At 35.5% G+C, this 23156-nt stretch overlaps 1 protein-coding gene across 1 annotated transcript; it reads right to left on the bottom strand.

Annotated features, from left to right (window-relative positions):
* Positions 1-300: 300 nt before the first annotated feature.
* On the bottom strand, positions 301-22889 carry LOC122213184 (uncharacterized LOC102725191 homolog). The gene is given in 10 exon segments (XM_042927344.1): positions 301-404; positions 6077-6212; positions 6458-6572; positions 10559-10638; positions 11441-11583; positions 13016-13100; positions 15016-15347; positions 15350-15401; positions 15403-15474; positions 22819-22889. Coding segments are annotated over 10 exon segments (1122 nt in total). The 5' UTR covers positions 22822-22889.
* Positions 22890-23156: the final 267 nt, after the last annotated feature.

Raw genomic sequence — 23156 nt, 5'->3', positions numbered from 1 at the left:
TTTATTTTTATTGACATAGAGTTAATGCAGTGTTACATTAATTTCAGGTAAACAACATAATTGATTTTTTAAAGAGTAAAGAAATAGTATGTTCCTATAATTGCAGAAACTTTGTGTGTTTTTTTGTATAGGTTCTTCCTACTCATTTTGGAAAACCAGGAAAAAACTTTTTGCTTGTGTAAAGAAAAAATGACGTATCCTTAATTTTAATTTGCTTAGCAAGTGTTTAGTATCTAATTAATATGGGTTGAAATAATTAATTTTGAAGTCATCCCTGTGTATAGCATAGTGGTTAATAGTTCAGGCTTTGCAGTTAGGAAGACTGGGTTTTATTTCCAGTTCCTCCTTTAAAAACTGCGTGGCCTTTAACAGGTTACATAAACTCTCTTCTAGCTTCCACATCTCTAAAATGATAATAATAGGTTAAAGAATTTTTGTGAAACTTACATTAGGTAACTAATATAAGATATTTAAAGTAGTTGGCTCAGAGTAATCCTCTATGCAGCTTAATTTTCTGTGCTGTGATAGATTTTGTTAGAATAGGTCAATTAAAACTTAAAGACTCATTAGCTAAAAGCTTAAGCAATGTGATATATATCATAAACAAAAATGCCTTTAAAATAACTTTTAAAGACACATTTAGTATACTAAATAAGGTCGTGCTATAGAAAAATTCTGTTTGCTCTCATTCAATGTCCTGGGAGCCAGTGAAAAAGACTAGAATTCCTGGTTGGAAACGTTAAGTAAAACTTGGAAATAAAGCTAAAGAAGTATAGCACAACCTTTCAACATGATCTTAGGGCACTGTTTAACAAGTCTGTCCAATGATTATTTAAATAATCTAAAACTACACTGTCTAATAGGGTAACCACCTGCCATGTGTGGTTACTGAACGCTCACAATATGGCTAGTCAGAGGTGATGTGCTCTAAGTATAAAATGAACACCAAATTTTGAAGACTTAGTGAGAAAAAAAGAATGTAATATATCTCATTAATAATTTGTTATTTATGTGTTAAATTGATAAATAGTTTTTTTCATTTATTAGGTTACCTAAAGTTTATTAGTAAAAATATTTTTGGGGTGCCTGGGTGGCTCAGTCAATTAAGCATCTGACTTTGGTTCAGGACATGATATCACGGCTCCCGAGTTCAAGCCCCTCGTCGGGCTCTGTGCTGAGAGCTCAGAGCCTGGATCTTGCTTCCAATTCTGTGCCTCCCTCTCTCTCTGCCCCTCCCATGCTCTCTCTCTCTTCCTCTCTCTCAAAAATAAATAAACGCTAAAAGTAATTTTTTAGTATTTTTCACTTTTCTTTTTTTTCAATGTGCCTACCGGAAATTTTTAAATTACTTATGTGGCTGGTATTTTATCTGTAGTGGATTGTGCTGATCTACAGAATAGAGCTTTGTGTGAGTCACTCTTTACTATTAACTAAGTCCTGGCCTCTGTGAAGATACACGTTAACTGGTAGATTTAGTTCCACTAAGAGTGCAAATGATTTCTCTGGTAGAAAACATAACCCCACACATTATGAATTTATTGCCCTGAAGGATGCAGTTTTGTAAATTACTTAGGAATCTTATTACAACATTTTTAAAACATGTGTGTAAGTACCCAGAATCTTATAATGATCTTTTAACCAGCTTTGTCATCTTCTTTACACCTTCATTAGTGAATTAGTAAACCTCTAATGATTTAATAGATATGGTTCAGAAGAGATTGAAAGTCATTTTTAACTTTCTGAAAATTATACTTTGATAGAAAAAAGTTCTTATTATGCTTAAAATCTTTGAATTAGTTTGGCTTTTACAATCTTTCTCTTGTGAATTAATTGCATAATGTTTTTCTTAGAATTCAGCTATGACACAATTTAACATCGTTTTGAAAGTCACTTTACAACTCAGAATTCACAAACAACTCGCAAAGAGAAATGTAACTAGGAATTTATGGTGTGACCTTTACCCATTGCCTGCAAGGATGTAAACCCAGTATCATAGAGATTTATGTTAATTAGACCACTTCTTTCATGCATCTTTGAGCATTTAATCATTAACGTGCTCAGCAAGACTTAACGCTGAGCCTATGTTCGTCTGGCTATGATGAAAAGACTTCGCAATCATTTATGTGCATGCATTTTCCCTAAAAGCTTCATTTCTTACCTCAAGGGATGGTATTTCCATTTCAAGTACAATGAACAAGAATCTTACAATTTCAACATTCTTGACAGATAACAAAGCAATGTAAGCACATACTACTCCACAAAGATGTTAATTTAGAAATCAAAGTTATTTTTCACTTACTGTAAGCTAGAAGAGAAGAGGTAAATAGAATGTATACAGACTTCAGCACTCTTCAGCTCCTGGTGAATACCTTTAGCTTCATTGGCTTCTAGGAGTAGGAATCAACAACTAGGTCATCCATGCCTTATTCAGCTCTCAGATTATTCCAGTGAAGTCATTCATTCAACACAGTTTTAATAGGCATCTGCTATACAACAGCTACTATACTTGGCACAGGGCCACAGCAGTGATCACTGACAAAATCCTCACCTTTCCTGTTAGTAGGGAGACCCTAATGGCTGGAGAAGGGTAAATGAAAACGGTAGTGGATGAGCTCAGTCAAGCAACCAGGATGAGATAGCAAAAGACCATGTAGGATATTGAAGGAACTTTGGTTTAAGATGTAAAAGACACTGGAGGGTTTTAAGCAGAAAAAAGACATATCAGGAATTGCATTTTATAAGAGTCATATACAACTCCACTATTCTGTTGAGAATATACTAAGGTAAGGGTGGGCCTCCAGGATACTCTCAGACAGGAGAATATTACAATAATTTAGACAAAGGATAATGGGGATCTTGACCATGTATTTGCTAGAGATGGCGCAGAAGAGTTGAGGTCATAGTATAATGGGAAGTATAAAGGATGGGATTTGTTGATACATGGTGTGAAATACAGGCTAGAGACAGGGGGAGAGAGACTGTTTTATTTTTATTTTTATTTTTATTTTTTCCCTTGCAAGTGGGAGAATGGAGTTGCTCTTTAATGAGTTAGGCAAGACTGTAAGGGAATTGAGCAAGAAAAGCAGGGCTCAGTTTTAAAAATGGTAAGATTGGGAGGACTATTAGATATCTTGGGGAGATGTCGAGTAGTCTGTCTGGAGTTGAGGAGAAAGATGCCAGGGCTAGGGATATACATTAAGAAGTATTAGGCATGTGGGTGACATTTAAAGTCACAAGCATGGATGGGATCACCAAGGGTGCATATAAATAAGAAAGAGATTGGGGCCAAGAAATGAATCCAAGAGCATTTTCACCTTTCTACTCACATGTCCTGAGTAAATTCACCTGCTCGATGTATTTAATCCAGTATCTGCTACATCTATTTTTCTAAAGAATACATTTTCTTTTCATAGATTACCTACTACAATTCCAGGGAACTTAAATTATTCAGAACATCCTTGGGGAAATGATGTAACTCATTGCCTCATCTTTCCACTTAATGTTGCTTATGTAAACAGAGCTATTAAATCCATATTTGACTTCATTCCAATCAGTTTCCACAGTGAAATTGGAAAGGAGACAGGGTAATTCATTTGATAAAAATGTGAGTGGCATGAGGTTCTACCCTTTTCATTTTTTATTTAAAATGAAAATTATCAAATCTTGAACAGAAACAAAGAAATTTCAGATTATTTTTTTCTTTCCCACAGAACTTTTAAACAAAATTTTAGAAAATGATTTTAATATGTTAAAAGAAAGTCTCCCCCGCCTCCCAGAACTATAAATTCCCCAAGCCTGATGATCTTCAAGAAGGACATGTTTTTTTCTCATTTGGAAATAAACTTCAAATATATATTCAAAAAACTGAAAAATAAAGATTCAGATTGTCATTCAATATGCCATAAATATGCAAAGTAAATTTTTATTGTGTTAGCCCATGCTACTTTGTAAAAACGAACACAAAGTTTCTACGTATAATTCTTGAGTTTTTGTGTTTTTTTTTAAGAAATAATTGCCATTACAGGCCATCTAGCATCTCAAAATTTCTGAAAATAAAATGTACTTCTGGAAACAATTTAAACTTTAGAAAAAAAATACCATAGCACAAATTTATCTTCAATTTTTTTCTTTGGGTAATATCCCACTAGAAAAGTACCCAATTTATGTGAACTATTTCAATTCTTGTTGCTACATTTTCCCTATTTTTTTAGGTTAAAAATTTTTACCTTTAACCAACTGTATCCCCCCCAAAAGATATAATATTCATCTTTTAAGAAAATATATGCTATGTATAGGGAATTCTTATTACTGTGAAGGATGCAAATAAAATTTACAATGTCTGCCTTAGAGAAGCTTGGTGGTCAAATTTAGTAGAGATTATTCTTTTTTACCTGTCTCTTCTTAGCTTAACCCAAGACTAGAGCATCTCATTAACTCTGGGCATTAACAGAAGATCTAAGTTTTATCAACCTTTCACTCATAGGTGCAAGATCTTACCTTCACAAATCACAAGTCTGATAACAGTATTCTTATCTATGTTGCAACAAAGCAATTTCGAGTTAAGCAACGTCAGTTTGAAAAACTTGTAGATTTAGAACTTTCTTATGACTTTGGGAGAGTGCCTATTTCTGTAGAATCCAGCATGATATCAAAATCTGATGGTCTCAAAAGGAAATGCACAGAAGGCGAATCACCCTCATTCAGGAGAGATTTCAGGAAGCTCTAATGTGAGACCAGAATTTCCTGAATCAGCTTCTATAAATGGGTGAAGTTTACCAGGTGTGACACTCCCAGGACCAGAAACTTGACCGCAAATGCCGTGCATGGTGTGTTCAGTCCTCTTGTCTTATTATAAAGCCATTCATCTGAAACCAAGCTCGGAACAGCATGATAACAATAGGAATCTTTGAGCATGATCACAGCTCTGATCAGGAATGAGAACTACACCACGTTGGTCATATAAGTTTATTTTTGGTTATTTATCAGAAAGTATGCATATGCCACTGTGATCTGGAACTCATTGTGTTTTAGAGCATCATGGTGAATAAGTGCTGCGAATATTCCATTCCTAATGAGGACTTTGGTTTCCTAGTTCACAAAATTAGAATGATAATGAGGACGATAAAGATACCTAAGTAATCACCATGTGCTCTGGAGGGAACTGAGTGCTGTGCCTATGAAAGTGATTGCACATTGCTGAGTTTGATTTGTAAAAGACGACTAAACAATGCAAAAGTCAGGGACTCCTAAATACACCATGTATCACAGTTAAATATCTCCCTTCCATCAGCAGCTTTAGGGTGAAACTGAGGGGCGTTAGAATGAACAATTTTATCTCCAATTTCCGGTAATCTGTATCAATGCTTCACAATGAACCTCAACCACTGTCTTCTATTCTCTCATTAAGCAAAGCTTTTTAAGTACCACACTCCAGGTACTCACCTACAAAATAAAATCAGGCAAAAGCATGGCTCTGAAGTTGTTTATTACCTCGTTGGGGAAAAGAGCACTACATCACCCACAAGCATGTAATAAAAGCTATGCTAGATATATGCTCTGGGTGGTGTTTGCCTCTGAATGGATGGGGGTATTGAAATAAAACAGATGGGAAGGAAGGACTAGAGGAAAAATATTGACAGGAAGATTCCTAGAAAATGGCCGAAGCCATGTGAGGAGTTTGAGAAGAGTGTGCCCAAGGCTTCTCACTTAGACAAGAAGGGTAGGAGCTCAGTGAGGCAAGGAACACAAATGTTAATCAGGTAGAAATGGTATCTTTCCTGTTGTCTTGAAATGAGACAAAATCCCCAAAGCTGAAAACACAAGGAAACAAGCCGCTAGAAGACATATTCCCACAGGACTTTTTAAAAGGTATATTTTCCTTGTCTCATACTGTCACTTTCTACTTCATCCTCATTAAGTAAATAAATGATTAAAACTCTAAATGTATGGTTTTTTTTTTCTTTAAGTAGGCATCATTATCCTTGGGGGGAAGCATTGTAGAGTACACATTCTTATTCCTGTGAGAAAGGAAAGATGGTGAACCCTGCAAGGCCAATTCAGAAATTCTCAACATTACCATTTATGGAGAATAGAGATGGTGGTTGCCTATAAGAGGAGGAAACCTGCAGGTATGTACGGGTGGCTTCTTGCTGAGCTTCAGAAAATGCAGACACCACTGCGGTGTCCTTCAGCGCAAAGCAGTATGGGAGTTCCTGGAGGAGGGGTAGTTTCATCTATATCCCCAGGAGGTTTCAGAAGGTATGCATTTGATCATAGAGAAGGGTGCCTACTTCTTACCTAGAGATTAAAAGAAGGGCGGCTCACAGTGTCAGGGAAAGGAGAAAGGAAAATATGGGGCCATCCACATGCTCCCATTTGGTGGGCTGTATGGAGTGTTCCCTGAACACACAAGACTCATGAGAAAGCTAGGCTCCAGCCATCTTGTGGGTAGCCCTACCAAGAAGGCTGTCTGGACAGGACTTGGGTCTACCTGTAAGAAGTAGTGGGGTGGACTGCTGATAGTGAGATGCTGAAGTTTAGTCCCTATCAAAGGACTGTACAGAATGAGGTCCCTGTGTAGGACAAAGACGCATGCCCAAAATGGGCTCCACAAGCAAGTAACTGTGTGGACATCTGCCATACAGGCAATGTCACTGTCTGCTTACAACTGTCTCTCCTACCTGAGGTTTTTGTCCCTGTTGCTACCTTTGCCCTTCCCATTTCTCCTTTGGGCACCAACACCTTGCAGATAAAAGGCAGACCAAGAGGAAATGGTGTGTGATGGGAGAAGTGTAGAAAGAGAAAAAGGAGATGATGTTCCTTTCATCACTGTAAAGCCCTGAGCCACAGGGTAGGCTTTGGTTGAGGTGAGGAGAACAAACTAGTTGTGAGATTAAAGTTTTAATCTAGAACAGATGAGGCCTTATTATTTATTTATTTGTGAAATTGAAGGCAATTAGAAGAAAACTTCCCCTTGTTAACTTTTTATTAAAGTTTTACATTATGCAGCACAGTGTATGCATATTAAATGTGTATTTCTGTGAAATATCACAAATGGAATACGTCTACATTACCACCACCTGGGTCAGGAATTGTTACATTTCCAGGGCCCAGAAACTCCTCATTGCACTCCGTCCCTTTGAGTCAAAGGAAATCAACTTCTTGATTTCTTACACATAGGCAAGTGTTTTTTTTTTTCTATAAAATGGAATAACTATATAAGGTATATAATGCGTCTATCTTTTTTTTTTTTTACTCATCAGTATGTTTGTGAAACTCATCCATGTAGATGCAAATAGTAACACTTTGTTCATTTTCTTTGCTGTTTGGTAATCCTTTGTGTAAATATACCACACTTCATCCATTCTACTATTTATTGGCATTAGGTTTGTTTCTAGTTTGAAGATTATACCAAATAATTTTGCTATGAATATTCCTGTACATATCTAAAAGTACACGCATATATACTGTGTATATGTCTTAGATAAATACACTAAGAATGAAATGTCATGTCATATGTTATACACACATTCAACTTTAGAATATATTATCAAATAGTTTTCCAAAGTACCAGTCCCAATTTACACTCCCTCAAGCACTATAGAGGAATTTTAGTCGCTTCATACCTTTACCAATGCTTCATCTTCTCTCTCTTTTTCATTTTAGTTATTCTGGCAGGTGTACAATAGTATTCCATTGTGTTTCCTGACTGCATTTCCCTGAGACTTATGAAGATGAGCACATCTTCATAAGTCTAGTCATTTAGATATCCTCTTCTGTGAAACACCTACTATTTTCTCCTGAACTGCTTGTCTATTTCATATTTATTTGCATGAGTTCTATAGCTGCCTTTCATTCCTATTCGTGTCATTTGATGAATGAAAGTTTAGAGTTTTAATGCTTATGTTGAGCATTTTCATAAGTTTTTTCTTTATGGATAACTCCCCACCCCCTTTTTTTTGGTCCTGTTTAAGATATCACTTATTTTCCCAAAATTTATTTTAGAAGCATTATTTTTTTCCTTTCACATTTGGATCTATAATCCATATGAATTGATTTCTTTATGCATGGTATGAGGTAAGAAATCATATATACCTTTTTTTAATGTTTATTTATTTATTTTGGGAGAGAGAGAGAGCAGGGAAGGGGCAAAGAGTGAGAATCCCAAGCAGACTCTGTGCTATCAGCACAGAGCCTGATGTGGGGCTCAGTTACACAAACTGTGAATTCGTGACCTGAGCTGAAATCAAGAGCCAGACACTTAACCAACGGGGCCACCCAGGTACTGCAGGAATCGCATATACCTTTTATTATAGCCTGAGCTTTTTCATGGCTTAATGTGAGCTGGAATTACAGAAAACACATTCCTGGTACAAATAAAATGATTGAAAATCTATAGGATCTGCCAAAGATGTACTCAAGCTGAAGAGATAAAGACCCAACACAGCACATTTGAAAGTCATGTTTGAGAAAAATAGTCATTTGTTTGAACCCTCACAGGGTTCAATATGCTAAGTATATCAAGAAAAAAAAAATAAGAGGGGACTATAATTTCAGATTATTATTTTCTTTAATTTTGAGAAACCTGTGGGATAACGAGGTAGATTTGCTCTTCAAGTTAAGAGAAGATGCTTCCCAGTGGCAGCTAGGAAGGGTGAAATTCTTGTGAAGAATGAAGCCACTTAGTTTATAATGATCCAGTTAGCAGGAGTCTATGATTTTCTGAAACTGATTTAAGTAACTTGGTGATGGACTGCCCTGTCATTTCCTTTGTAAGTGGAGCCTGTATTTGACTAAGACAGCAGTTAGCATGGGGCCCCTAATTACTAAGCTCAAGTAAAAAATCATCTATAGAGGAGAAGACCCTGCTATTGCTATGGTGGTCTACACTCATGCACAGCAGGATCTTTGCAATTTGAAACAACCACTTTGTAAACTTTGTAAGAATAAGTCCACATCCTACGTCATTCGTGGAGTGATCTCATATCTACCACGTGCAAACGTAAAATAAAGTCTTGTCCATTTGAACACACTTTTCTGGACACTGATCTCTTTATATATTCATCTGTAATCTGTTCCTCTTAGAGATAGCTGTCTGCTGACTGTTCATTCTCTGGGTTCCTTGCGTATACATAAGACCATAGGTTTATCTTACTAAAGAGCCTTTCTCTCTCTCTCTCTCTCCTTCCCACCCACAACTCTCTTTTCCTCTCTTAATTTTCAGTCAACTCTTGACTAGTTCCTGGAAACTTGTTTTACACAGGCAAGATGCATAGTTTTTTTAATTTTTATTAATCAAATGCTTAACATAGTAATCACTCAGTGTCATTGCCATGTTCCATGTGTTTTACAAAGTTTTGACTTTTCAACAACTTTATGAAATTTGTGCTTTTAGTATTTTCATTTTACAGATGAGAAAACTGAGACATAGACAATTAAGTAATTTTTCTATGGTTGTGCAAAGCCCTATCTCTATATTATCATTAACAATAATAATCAATAATAAGTGAATCCAAAAGATATGAGGGTCTTTACCAGTAGTTTATATATACTATTTCACTTAATTCTCCTAAAACCTAAGAAAGATTGATTCAGAAAACTTAAGCAAATCATCCAAGATTATATTTATAGGTGATTTGGTTAGAATTTGAGTCCATTTTTTACTAAATCTCAAACCCAAACTCTATTCAGTCTATTAATCTGCCCTCCCACCTCTTTCCCATAGATGATATTTACAAGCTAATAAAGAGAGGTAAGGGAAGCTATAATGAGTCAGCTATAAGGTGACCACCCCCTTGTCTGCATCTGGGACAGCATATATTATTCAAATTTTACAGGTGAAGAACTGAGGTTGAGTGTGGTTGCATAATCGGTCCAAGATCATGTAGCCAGGCTGGGATTCAAAGCCAGGCTTTCTGCCTTCTAAGATCATTACACTACTGCCTTAGGGTGTCATGATTTAGGTGCCCCCAGAAGCAGACGCTTAGCCAAAACTCTGGTTCTACCAGAGGTGGTCTCCAGATGAAGGTAAAATGGTGGCAAGGTAAGCACGTGGGTCAGTGAGATAGGAAGGAAACCAACAGAGTGAAGTAGCTACAGAACAACTGGAGGTTAGCCCCCTGGAGGACGCTGGGGAGCAGCATAAAACAATCACCTCCATTATTACCTGAGGGCTGCAGCTGGGAGATATTAACCCCCAGCACTTCTGACGGCAGCCAGGGAGAGCCTTGGGCAAGGAGGTGCAGATACTAACTATTGGCATGTTGGCAGAAATGATCTAGAATAAGAAAGCCTGAAGGGATATGGACAGACACAGTCACTGACAGTTTTCCAGGATTTCACTGAACCTAGGAGAAATAATAATTCATCTTGGATCAAGGAATTGGATTCTTTCAGACTCCACTTAAAATGGTTTAAACATCATGCAAATATTTCATTTATAGTTCTTGTGATAGAGCTTCTATGGGATAAAGAACGTATTATTGAAAGGATCATTTGAGCAGCAACTCTAACAAGTTAATGTAAGTGTTCAACAACAAAGCTTGAAGTGTTTGCCCACCTGTTCTTGCATGTTTGGGTAAACTTCTCTTCCACACGATCCATAAATGCACTGTACACATCTCGTTGCCTTCTATGTCTCTTAAGGAAGATTACACAAAGGAAGTTAGTGAAAACAAACATTTATTGACTTTAATTGTTTATCTTTTTAAAATTGCTATGTAATGATCTTTGCTTTAAAAGCTTGCTCTGTGTGCCACATGCACATCTTGCTATTCTTGGTTGTACAGGGATACAAAGCAGCCTTACTTGTCCAGGGTGGAATTTGAGTCCCGGTAAATGTTTGTTTTCTCAACATCTTGCAATGAGTGTATGACAAAGTCTTCTTGTCAGGCCTTCTTACTTGAGTGCAATTCACTCAATGGGTTGCTCCAAATGAGGTGGGAGTAAACTTGGGGAAAATTCTTCACAATGTGCAGGCCTCAATCCACCCTACCAACTATCTTTGTACTAAGAAAAGAAATCCAAAATTCTAGATATTTCCCTGTTTGCTTTTTAAGAAAAAGCAGAGATAGTTCTGCTTTACTTTACAAAACAAGAATATCTTTCACTATATACGCTAACAATAAATTAAAAATTCCTACATCAAGGTAATCATTAATAACAGTGTTGGAGACATTTCCCAACAGCTGTAGAGAAAGAGTCATGCTCATGGGGCGCCTGGGTGGCTCAGTCGGTTGAGTGTCTGACTTTGGCTCACGTCATGATCTCATGGCTCCTGAGTTCAAGCCCCACGTCGGGCTCTGTGCTGACAGCTCAGAGCCTGGAGCCTGCTTCGGATTCTGTGTCTCCCTCTCTCTCTGACCCTCCCCCATTCATGCTCTGCCTCTCTCTGTCTCAAAAATAAATAAACATTAAAAAAAAAAAAAAGAGTCGTGCTCACCGTGTATGAAGCTGATTGAATGGGCCATGGGGCTTTTGGTAAAATTAGCTGTGGGTCCCAGGTGCATTCATGAGGCTTGTAAGTGATAAATCTTTCTATATTGTTCTTCTGTTTATCATCTTTCAGCGACTGACACCCATGTACTAGAGATATGGAGACAAATGAGAAACATAACAATTACATCGGTCTTTGTTCATATCTCTCAGAATATAGTAGGAAATCAGGGCCTAGGAGCGACAAATTGATGGACAATTTATAATGCAGATCTAAATAAAATGTTGCTTATCTTGCCCACCATTTCTACAGGAATTAATGTTCTTCAAACTCTAATTCTAATCCCACCTTTTATTTCCCTGGAAATCTCTTTTTAAACTTCTCAGTAGTGCTTTGTGATTTGAATGGCATATTTTGCATTCTACCTTAAATTTTACTTACAAATTTCTTGATATCAGAGTCTGGGTCTTATAAAGTTTCCTTGGCATTTTTTTCCATAGTGACTTATATATATAGTAAGAAAAGTTGACGTGTCCCATTTTAATTACACACACAGACAAGACTTTTATCAATATAATTTATGCTAAAACATGTACGTCATTTAGAAATAAATTATCTTAACTTCATAATTGTAAAACTACTTGATTCTAGGGGTGCCTGGGTGGCTCAGTCATTAAGCGTCTGACTTTGGCTCAGGTCATGATCTCACCCTTCATGAGTTCTAGCCCCATGTCGGGTTCTGTGCTGACAGCTTGGAGCCTGGAGCCTGCTTCAGATTATGTCTCTCTCTCTCTCTCTCTCTCTGTTCCTCCCCTGCTCATGCTCTGTCTCTCTCTCTCAAAAATAAATAAATATTAAACATTTTTTTTAAATACTTGATTCCAATTTTTAAAAGAAGAAGATAAAATTCAACCATTTTCCCATTACTCACAACCACCATTAAGATCATATTGTTTTTTTTAACTGATATATAACTACAGTATGTAAATATAGCATGCATGTATTATCACTCTTGTCCAAATAAGTAACACTGTATAATACAAGTTAACTCTAGACAAGCACTATTCACATGGCACCACAGTAATAAAGTGTGTGTTTGTATGTATTTACCATGTACACGACAACATGTGCTATGTAAACATTATATATGATCGAAATATGTATGATAGATTTATTGCTCACAATAATTCCATGATAGAGATTCAGTTATTGCCATTCCCATTTATAGATGGGTAAACCAATAAATAGACAGTTTAGGTAACTTGGGGATAGTGAAGACAAGATTCAAAGCTATGCAGCTTGCTTCTTGGTCTATACTCCGAAGCACTTACTCTATTGGTTCTCTATACAAAACACTTTGACTTAAAAACTCAATCTTCAACAGCATATTAAAAGTTGTAGATAACAAAGTAAGTGCATTGTTTCCATTAATTAAGTGGGCATTTAAAAAATTGCCGTATTATTAAAGGTGATAGGTTAAAAACACCATTTTAGTGATATGTTTTTACAAGATTTAGTATTAAGATATAACGCAGAAAGTTTGTTTTTTGCTGTGTTCATAACTTCATGATAATGACTTACCTGTACTTAAGTGTCTGGACTTAAATTTTAATCCAAAAGGGTCCCTTTCAAAAGTTGTCACAAAGTTTGGTAAATTATGTTGATACTAGATATGTAAAGAGAAGATTAAACATAAATACTGTTTATTACTAGCATTACATTTGGAATGTGATTTTTACAAGTATTAATTATTTCACTGGTAAAATGCAATTTTGATGATTTTGTTATAGCATTTAAAACTTGTGTATGAACATCTGAAAGAATAATCCCATTCAAGATACTGTATAACCAATTCATTTTATAGTAGAACAGAGTGCTTCAAATATCCTCATGTGAATAAATCAGAAATAACATTTTAAACAGCATGAAATTAAAGGAATCGAATCGAAATTTGCACTTAATCTTAAATGCCAATAAGGTTACATGTTTTATTTCTGGAGCTAAGTTTATTTCAAGGACGTAATATTTAGCAAAGCTAAAAGAATTTGCTGAGACTGGAATAGAGTAATTACTGGTTGTTTTCAGCAAACTATACCACAAAGTACTTTTTAAAGACGATTTAAATGAACTAATATGACCTGAAATAGCATCTGTATACTTCCAGAAGCTAAAATTAAATAAAATACCACAAACGTCTCTGTTTGAAAGCTGAATCATTGTGGCATGAAAAGATGAGATCAAGCAGAAGTTAGAGTCATCCTAGTGAGTGACTCTAGGTTCTGCCCCGGGCAAATAGGAAAATATTCAAAGTCTCAGCAGAAATCCTGATACAAGATTTTCACTCTTTAGTCAAATACAATTGAAGCACTGTTAGTTTAAAAAACATTACACTGACATCTGGTGGTTGCACAGTTTATATTGCACTGTCTCCAATTCACTTTTTCATAAAAACAAATTAATTCAGCGAAAATTAGAATGTCTCCCATTCCTTGAACTTTACTTATTCATGTCTTATAATTGCAACCGTAACTAGTAAAATTTTTGAATAAAGCAATGACATTTGCGATTTAACTGACTTCCTCTCATTTCCAAAAGTAATATACTCCATTTACTGCAAATAGAAAGATTTACATGCTTTAAATGAGTAAAGAATGTTATAGATCAAGGCTTCTTGAATCTTCTAGCTTTTATCCTAAGAGCTCCTAACAGTTAACATTCATTGAATGCCTCAACAGACCTCAAAGACCCTGTTGTAAGCACTTTATGTATAATTGTCTCCTTCATTACTTAAAAGAGCCATATAATATGAAGTATTGTTATCCCATGTTATAAATAAGAGGCTTAATAACTTGTCCAAAATTATTAGAAAGTTAGAGAGCAAGGATAGATAAACTGATCCCAGAGGGCAAGTTATATTTTCTCATATTTTCCACTGGAATAAATTTATTCTTTTTTGTAGCTATTTTTCTTGTTTGTTTTATCAGTCCTATTGCTTCTCTCATTACTAGGCAAGAGTCATATTTATGTGTTAAATTATAGACCTAAGGATAAAATATATTCATATTCTAGAGGAACAACATTTTGAATCATTTGAATCTCCTTAAATATATGTTCCCCGCCATCATTTTAATTATGAATCTAATTCTTGCCCACATATTATTTAGATTATTAACCACTGGAAAGATTAATGAAAGTAATATAATACCGCCTTTGTCAATTTTTATTTGTTCATCCATTCATTCCATGAATTGATTCTATTACTTCTAGATTGTAAACTGGCAATTGAGATCTGTTCTCCAATCACATCTAAGCCCGAACTATTCTCAAAACTAAGAAAGGCCATCTACATGATAGATAAAACCACAACAGAAACATTAACCAGGGTCCTACCTCTCTCTTCTGTCACTTATTGCTGAATTTGAACTGTATTGTTTCTTGGGAAATCAAGATGCAGACTTACACATATTATATGTACATACCTTTTTGCTCATGTAATACTAGTCATAATTAAGAAATGAGTAAAAAATAATATGTATTTCTCCTTATCTGTTTTGTTTTCTTGATTCAAATGCTTTTTGTACCTGTCGAAAGTCGTGTGGTTTTGGATTGAAGTATACACCAATTGGATACTTTCCACTCTTCACAAACATTAACTTCACTTCATTTGAATCCATATGTGGGAATGTAGTTATAAACTCTGGAGATATGGGCTTCTTGGGATGATTCCTTATGCTGGGCAGGTGAAGCATTGTTTCTGGGAAATTAACTTTTTTTTCCTTCCCTTGTTTTTCCTTAATAATCCTTGATGGTTTTTCTGGAAATCTCAAAGATGTATACAGTTTGTAACTGAAATCAGGAGGCTTTATTTCCCATATGTTGACTTTCACTTCAGATTGTGGTGGTTGCAGGACTTTTTTTTCCATTTGGAGTTGAGGTCTTGGGTGCGATACTCCAAACTCTTTGTGTGTGACATCTCTGCTTCTGTTGCCTTTCTGGGAGTCAAGGTACATTAGGTGAAGAGTGTTTTCACATGTAGGAATCTGCAACAGACATACTAATGCTGAGGTTCACCACTATAACAATGGGATATTGAATATATTTTCTCCAGGCCAGTGTAATTTCTGAAAGATTTATGAAACAAGAAACAAGCTCAGTAATGACGGGTGCATCAAAAAACAAATAATCTAGTGAAGAAATGGGTAAAAGACATGAATAGACACATCTCCAAAGAAGACATCCAGATGGCTAACAGACACATGAAAACATGCTCAATATCACTCATCATCAGGGAAATACAAATCAAAACTACAATGAGATACCACCTCACACCTGTCAGAATGGCTAACATGAACAACTCAGGCAACAACAGATGTTGGCGAGAATGCGGAGAAAGAGGATCTCTTTTGCACTGCTGGTGGGAATGCAAACTGGTGCAACCACTCTGGAAAACAGTATGCAGGTTCCTCAAAAAATTAAAAATAGAACTATGTTACAACCCAGCAATTGAACTACTAGGTATTTATCCAAAGGATACAAGTGTGCTGTTTCAAATGGGCACATGTACCCCAATGTTTATAGCAGTACTATTGAGAATAGCCAAAGTATGGAAAGAGCCCAAATGTCGCCCATCGATGGATGAATGGATAAAGAAGATGTGGTATACATATACAATGGAGTATTACTCGGCAATCACAAAGAATGAAATCTTGCCATTTGCAACTACATGGATGGAACTGGAGAGTATTACGCTAAACGAAATTAGTCAGAGAAAGACAAATATCTTATGACTTCACTCATCTGAGGAATTTAAGATATAAAACACATGAACATAAGGGAAGGGAAGAAAAAATAATATAAAAACAGGGAGGAGGACAAAACATAAGAAACTCTTAAATACAGAAAACAAACAGAGTGTTGCTTGAGGGGTTGTAGGAGGGGGAATGGGCTAAATGGGTAAGGGGCATTAAGGAATTTATTCCTCCAATCATTGTTACACTATATGCTAACTAACTTGGATGTAAATTTAAAAATTAATTACTTAATTAATAAAAAATAAATAAATGATGCGTGCATGTGTTAGAGAGGGGAGGGAAGCATCATGGCTACTGCAAACATCTATTCAGCACCCTAGTCCCAGCACTCACTGGGCTAGGGCTAGGAAACCAAAGATAATTAACTTAAAATCAATGTCCTTAAATAAATGAGAGGCTATTTGGAAGAAAGACATGAAAACAAAAAAATAAAACCTATTCATGTGATAGATATTGGAATAGTGCTGTGAGAAGCAAGGAGAATGAAGGGCTAACTCTATCAGGAAAACAGAAGTGACCTCACAGGAAGTCATTTGGACTAATCTTGAAGAATAAGTAAAAATATTCCAGGTTGTGAAGGAAGTAAACAATATTTCATCAAGGCACAGAAGGTAAAATTTGTTGTAAGCTATTTCTGGGATACCTATGACCACCTAAACCTCCGCAAGTGCATTGTAGCTATTGTTACTAGACTCTGGATGGGAATGGTGGATTTGCTTTTGGCTGACCAGGGCAGGGAAAGTATTGGCACATTTCTAGGATTTAATGTGTTTGTCAATATGTTACTGGAAAATGCCAATGAATTTGAAATCTCCTTGGAAACAGGAATACATACCAATTAAATTATATTTGGTTAGGTGGAAATGATATAACAACACTGGTTCTTGGGAATGAGAAAATGAGGTGGTATGAATTTCCTTCTCTTGTGCTACAGTTTATATTGTTTGACAATAACATTAAATAGAGGATCTTTAGAATTCTAAATGCTAATGTGCGGTAAGATAAAGTTGTAAATGAAGAGAAATTAACTTTGAAGATACATTGAACATGTCAACTTTTACAAATTAATAATAAATATTCTGTAAAATAAAATGATGAATTGCTTTTCAAATTCTAACATAAATATTTTTATTTTTTAAAATGACTGGCACATTGAGAGAAAAGCAAGAAGCACAATGTGGCAGGAATTTAGCCTACGTATGTGAGGAGACAGTGGAAAATAGTATGATATAGAAAGCTGGAAAAATCATGTGGGGGGTACCTGGGTGGCTCAGATGGCTAAGCTTTCAACTTTTTTTTTTTTTTAAGTTTATTTATTGTTGAGACAGAGAGAGAGCATGAACGGGGGAGGGGCAGAGAGAGAGGGAGACACAGAATCAGAAGCAGGCTCCAGGCTCTGAGCCATCAGCCCAGAGCCCGACGCGGGGCTCGAACTCACGGACCACGAGATCGTGACCTGAGCTGAAGTCGGAGGCTTAACCGACTGAGCCACCCAGGCGCCCCTAAGCTTTCAACTTTTGGTTTCAGCTCAAGTGATGATCTCATAGTTCATGGGTTCCAGCCCCACTTCAGGCTCTGCACTGGCAGCACGGGGTCTGCTTGGGATTCTTTCTCTCCCTCTCTCTGTCTTTTCCCTGCTCTCTCTCTTTCCCTCTCTCTCCTTCAAAATAAATACATAAAAACATGAAAAAGTTTTAAAAAGAAAAATCATTTGGGGTTATTTTAGCAAAGGTCTCTCATGTCACAGTAAGAAATTTGAACATATCAACGATAATGGAAAATTACTTAATCAGGGTGAGAAATGTAAAAGGAGGAACAGTACATAGAAAAAGATCATCATAATAAATAGATTTAAATAAAATATACATGCATTATATAACAGTAATTATAGGCCTGTGGCTAAGTCAACTTATCTGCAATATTGCTATGTAACAAACTATCACAAACTCAGGGACTTAAAGTAAAAAAATCTTTTATTTTTTGCCAGAGGATATGGGAAGAGAGAATTGAGATTGACTTCCAACAGGTACAAGATTTTTTGTGGGGGGAGACGGACATGTTCTGGAATTAGAGAGTAATGATGGTTTCACAAGGTTGTGAATATACTAAAAACCACTAAATTGTACACTTCAGATTAGTAAGTAGTGAATTTTATCTCAATTAGAAAAAGACAAATTTACTATTAAACCAGGTTGAATAAATTTTAATATACACAAAAGAAACTTTTACCAAAAAAAAAAAAAAGACCACAGGTGTTACCTAAGTGAGTCTAGTTAAATTTTGAAAGCAAACCATTTATCTGATAAGGGATTAAAATCCAAAATATGTAAGGAACTCCTACACTTCAATACCAATAAAAACAAATAATCTGATTAAAAATTGAGCTAAATACTTGAAGAGACATTTCTCCAAAGAAGTTATACAAATGGCAAACAGGCACAGAAAAAGATTCTCAATATCATTAATCATTAGGGAAATGCAAGTCAAACCACAGGATAACATCTCACACATGTTAGTATGTCTATAATAACAATTATAAAAAGGCATTAAGTGTGTTGATATGGAGACATTGGAACACGTTTACACTATTGGTGACAATGCAAAATGGTGTGGCCACTATGGAGAACAGTGTGAAGGCTCCTCAAAAAATTCAAAACAGAAATGCCAATGATCCAGTAATGACACTTCTGGGTGTCTACCCAAAAGAATTAAAATCAAGATCTCAAAGAGATATCTGCACTCTCATGTTTATTGCGGTATTATTCACAATAGTTAAGGTATGGAAGCAATCCAGAAGTCCACTGATGGATGAATGAATATCTCTATCCATGTGGTTCACACACAAAATGGAATATTATGCAGCTTTAAAAAGATGGCAATACTGCCATACGCAACAACCTGGGTGAACTTGGAGGACGTTATGCTATGTGACATATGCCAGTCACAGAAGGACAAATATCAGATGATTCCATTTGCATGAGAAATCTAAAAAAGTCAAACCAGAAACAGAAAGTAGAGTGGTGATTGCCAGGATCTGGGCGGGTTGGGGGGGGGGGGGGGTAGGGAGGTGAAATGGAGAAATGCTGTTCAACAGGTATAAAGTTTCAGTTATGCAAGATGAGTAAATTCTGGAGATATAGTGCACAGCATTTTGCCTAGAGTAACAACGCTGTATTATGCACTTAAAAAATTGTTGGGGCACCTGGGTGGCTCAGTCAGTTAAAGCATCAGGCTCTTGATTTCGGCTCAGGTCTTAATCTCATAGTTCATGAGTTCGAGCCCTGCGTTGGGCTCTGTGCTGACAGTGCAAAGCCTGCTTGGGATTTTCTCTCTCCCTCTCTCTTCCCCTCTCCTATCACTCTCATTCTTCTTCTCTCTCAAAATAACTAAATACACTTAAAGAAATAAAAAATAAAAAATTGTTAAGATGGTATATCTCATTTTAATTGTTCTTACTACAATCAAAAAATAACTGAACAGAAACAAACAAAAAAAAAAAAAAAAGAGGGAGAGAGAATAATGTTCATTACCTGAGTAAGAAAGTTACAAGTTCCCCAAATACTCAAAACATGTTTTGTTCTGTTGGTAAATAATACAGTGAAAATAAAGCAAATTTTATAAATAGGGAGCCTCTTAACATTCTCTATAAAATTATTGTAAAATAAATTAAACTTAAATTATCAAAATACCACATTAATTAACCAAGTATGTGGAAATAAGGATGTAGGAATATTATTCTCTGAGCAATGCCTAAAATATAAAGGGTAGTAAAATTTAAAAAAAAACTGTAATATCATGCTTTTGTGTTATACTGTAAACAATAGGAATGTCTGCATAGAATTTTAAAAGATTTGTAAATAAAATACATTTAAAAAGAGGTGGAGGTGAGTTTGAAGGTTGACTGTCCCCGTTCAAGAATCTTTTGGAGAGGAGAGTACTCTGGCCCACACTTGAAATTTTTATTTCTGTTATCACAGCTTTCTATACTTAAGATATTGATATGCATGATTTCTCATAAGCTGGGCTCTTTAACATAAAAACCACTTAATTAATTCTCCTTATTCAGATTTTATTTTCACCAAATCACCGTTAGATTGTGGTTTGACTTCACATGTACAGTAATCTACTGGAAGATAATGAGCTACAAAGAAAATATGAGTTATTTGGTTTATTTTTCAGGGAGTTTAATCAGCTTACATGTTTGGTGTTTATGTTGGACTCTTCTGAAGTCACTAAAGTTGATGAAAATCAAGTCCTTACCAGTCAAATGGTTGATTTGTTCCAGGTATATGGCTTTTTTTTTCTTTTAATTACACTCTTGCCTCACTCATGACCCTACAAATTTCTGTAAAAATATATATTTGAACTTCTAAGGAGCACTGAAGCCTATTCTTGGAGAAAATGGTGCATGTAGCTATCTCTTACAGGGCTCGGAATTCTGGCTGCACAAGGGAACTGATTCATAATCAGGGTTTTGTAACCTGTTGGAATGAAAAGACATTGAGGTTGAGGATGTCAATGAGTGAGATAGGGAATTTATCTCACCAGGACACACAGTTGGAAAGAAATGATGCCAGGACAATCATAAACTGGAAGAATAAAAATAGGTCAAGACCCTGGAAGTCTAATTGATTAAAAAAAAAAAAGTATCTTGGCAGTAAGAAAGCTCGACAGCCATCAAAATAAGAGGCTGTGGTTGGGGAATGTAGTGCTGATCTAGATCTCTTTTTGACTAGGTAGCTGGGAGTAGACACGCTCATCAGTCACCTTGCTGCCGCTGATAATGTGCCTCTGTCTCTATATGTCTCCGGGCTTCCTGACTACCAGAAAATTGTTATTCATCATATTTTAAATGGTAATAAATTCTGTCCAGTTTTTACCGTACTTCATTTTGTCTTGTATTTATTTATTTAGTATTAAATACTATTCATTTGAATAATATGTGTACAACATTAGGCTTTTATAGTACACAATTCATGTATTAGCATGTATCGTTTTAGACCCTAGGTATGCCAGAAGAAGGAAATCATCTGGAGATCTAGTCAAATGATTGAAGCCTGAGATGGTGATATCACATCATCACACTTACTTTAAGTGGAAAAAAAAAACAACAACTATAACTTAGAGAAATATAAAGTTATGAGATGTGTGGTTGAGGAATTCTGAAAAAATAAACTAGCAATATTCTTATTCAGTCAAATGTTTGATGGTAAATGTTGATATTACAGAATCTATATTTTGGACAAGATGTCTCACTGAAAATAAACGAATAGCTTAATTGAATTTAGTAAGCACAGTTACTGTTCATCTATAAATTATTCTTATCTATGAAGGATCAGTTTAAATGCCATTTCCAATAAAAGCATTCCCAGATCCCCCTATAGGATTCATCTCTCCTTCTGAAGAGCAATGGAGCTTGAAACTGCATTTTTCCTTGTATCTTGATTTAAAATTAATTACTTACAATATCTGCCTCCAGAGGCACCTGGATGGCTCAGTCAATTAAGTGTCTGATTCTTAATCTCAGCTCAGGTCATGATCTGACTGTTCTGTTAATGGGGTCGAGTCCTGCTGTCAGTACAGAGCCTGCTTGGGATTCTCTCACTTCCTCTTTCTCTGTCCCTCTCCCATTCATGCTCGCTCTTGCTCTCTCTTGGTCTCTCTCAAAATAAATAAATAAATGAATAAATAAATAAACCTAAAAAAAGACCCAAAAAACAAAATCTGCCTCAAAATTAGATTATAAAAGTGTTGAGACAAGAATTTCTAGGTTCACAAATCCTACATAGGGTTCAGCACATGTTGAGTTGAGCCATGTGAAATTGCTGTTATTCAACAATTTTTCAATCTTACAAAAATGCAAATTTTATGTGGTCCAATGATAAGAAGAATAATAGGTACTCTGTGTTAGCCAAAATCTGAAAATTGTGGATTCTGTTTTGAAAACTGTATCTAAAACCCCGAATATCTAATCATAACTTTTTCCTAATAATGGAAAACTTGTTAATAGTAATGGCAATATAAAATATAAACTTTCATTTAAATTTATCCCTCAAATATTTTCAACTGGAGAGTCACAAAATATTTTTATCTGTTTTTAATGAGCTGCTAATTAAAAAGAAATACATTTCTTTGGTTAGCCAATGTATGGAAATGCAATCTTCTTTTGCTTACATATCTGAATTTAATTTTGTAATATTAAGTATTTGAGGTAATAGATAAATAAATAGATTGATCTAGATATATATCTGACACATAAATGCTGCCAACATACAAAAAAGCATTGTAAAATAGTGTGCTATTAAGAGCACAGGGAACCACAAATTTGTGCATATTTATAAATTCATTAAAAAAATTCAGCACTTTCTTCCTGCTTGGCTTTCTCCTTCTTACTGTATTTTTCATAATTTCTCTTCTACAATGTTATATATAAAGAAATTGTTTCTTTCATAAATAAATTCATCTATCTCATATAAAATACATATATTTCAAAGAGCTAGTCAAATTGACAAACTAGAGTAAAAATAAATACAAAGCAGGAGCATTCATTAGAAAATCAACAACTTCACTCACCATTTGAAACTGAGAGTTTTTTGTAAAAATTTCTAGGGCAGTATGTCTCACAAATCTTTTCTGCAAAGCCAAGCAAGACTAAACAAACACATAGTTTATAAGGGAAACTAGCCCTTGCTTTACAAAAGAACCCGAAGTGTGTTTAAGTTTTAACCATCTGGGTTGCTAAGAAACTGAATTAATTTCCTAAAGGACTCAAGTCAGAGTAGGAAAAAAAAGTGAAAGTGGGACCTCTAATTGTTGTCTAAAACCTAGCAACAAGGCAACAACTCCCTTGCTCTTTTTTGAAAGGCTGGAAAATCAGCATATTTGGAAGCCCAATACTTAGTAAATATTGA

Source organism: Panthera leo, chromosome A2 (assembly GCF_018350215.1).
Source record: "Panthera leo isolate Ple1 chromosome A2, P.leo_Ple1_pat1.1, whole genome shotgun sequence".
NCBI lineage: Eukaryota > Metazoa > Chordata > Mammalia > Carnivora > Felidae > Panthera > Panthera leo.
This window is presented reverse-complemented; position numbering and strand designations above follow the sequence as displayed.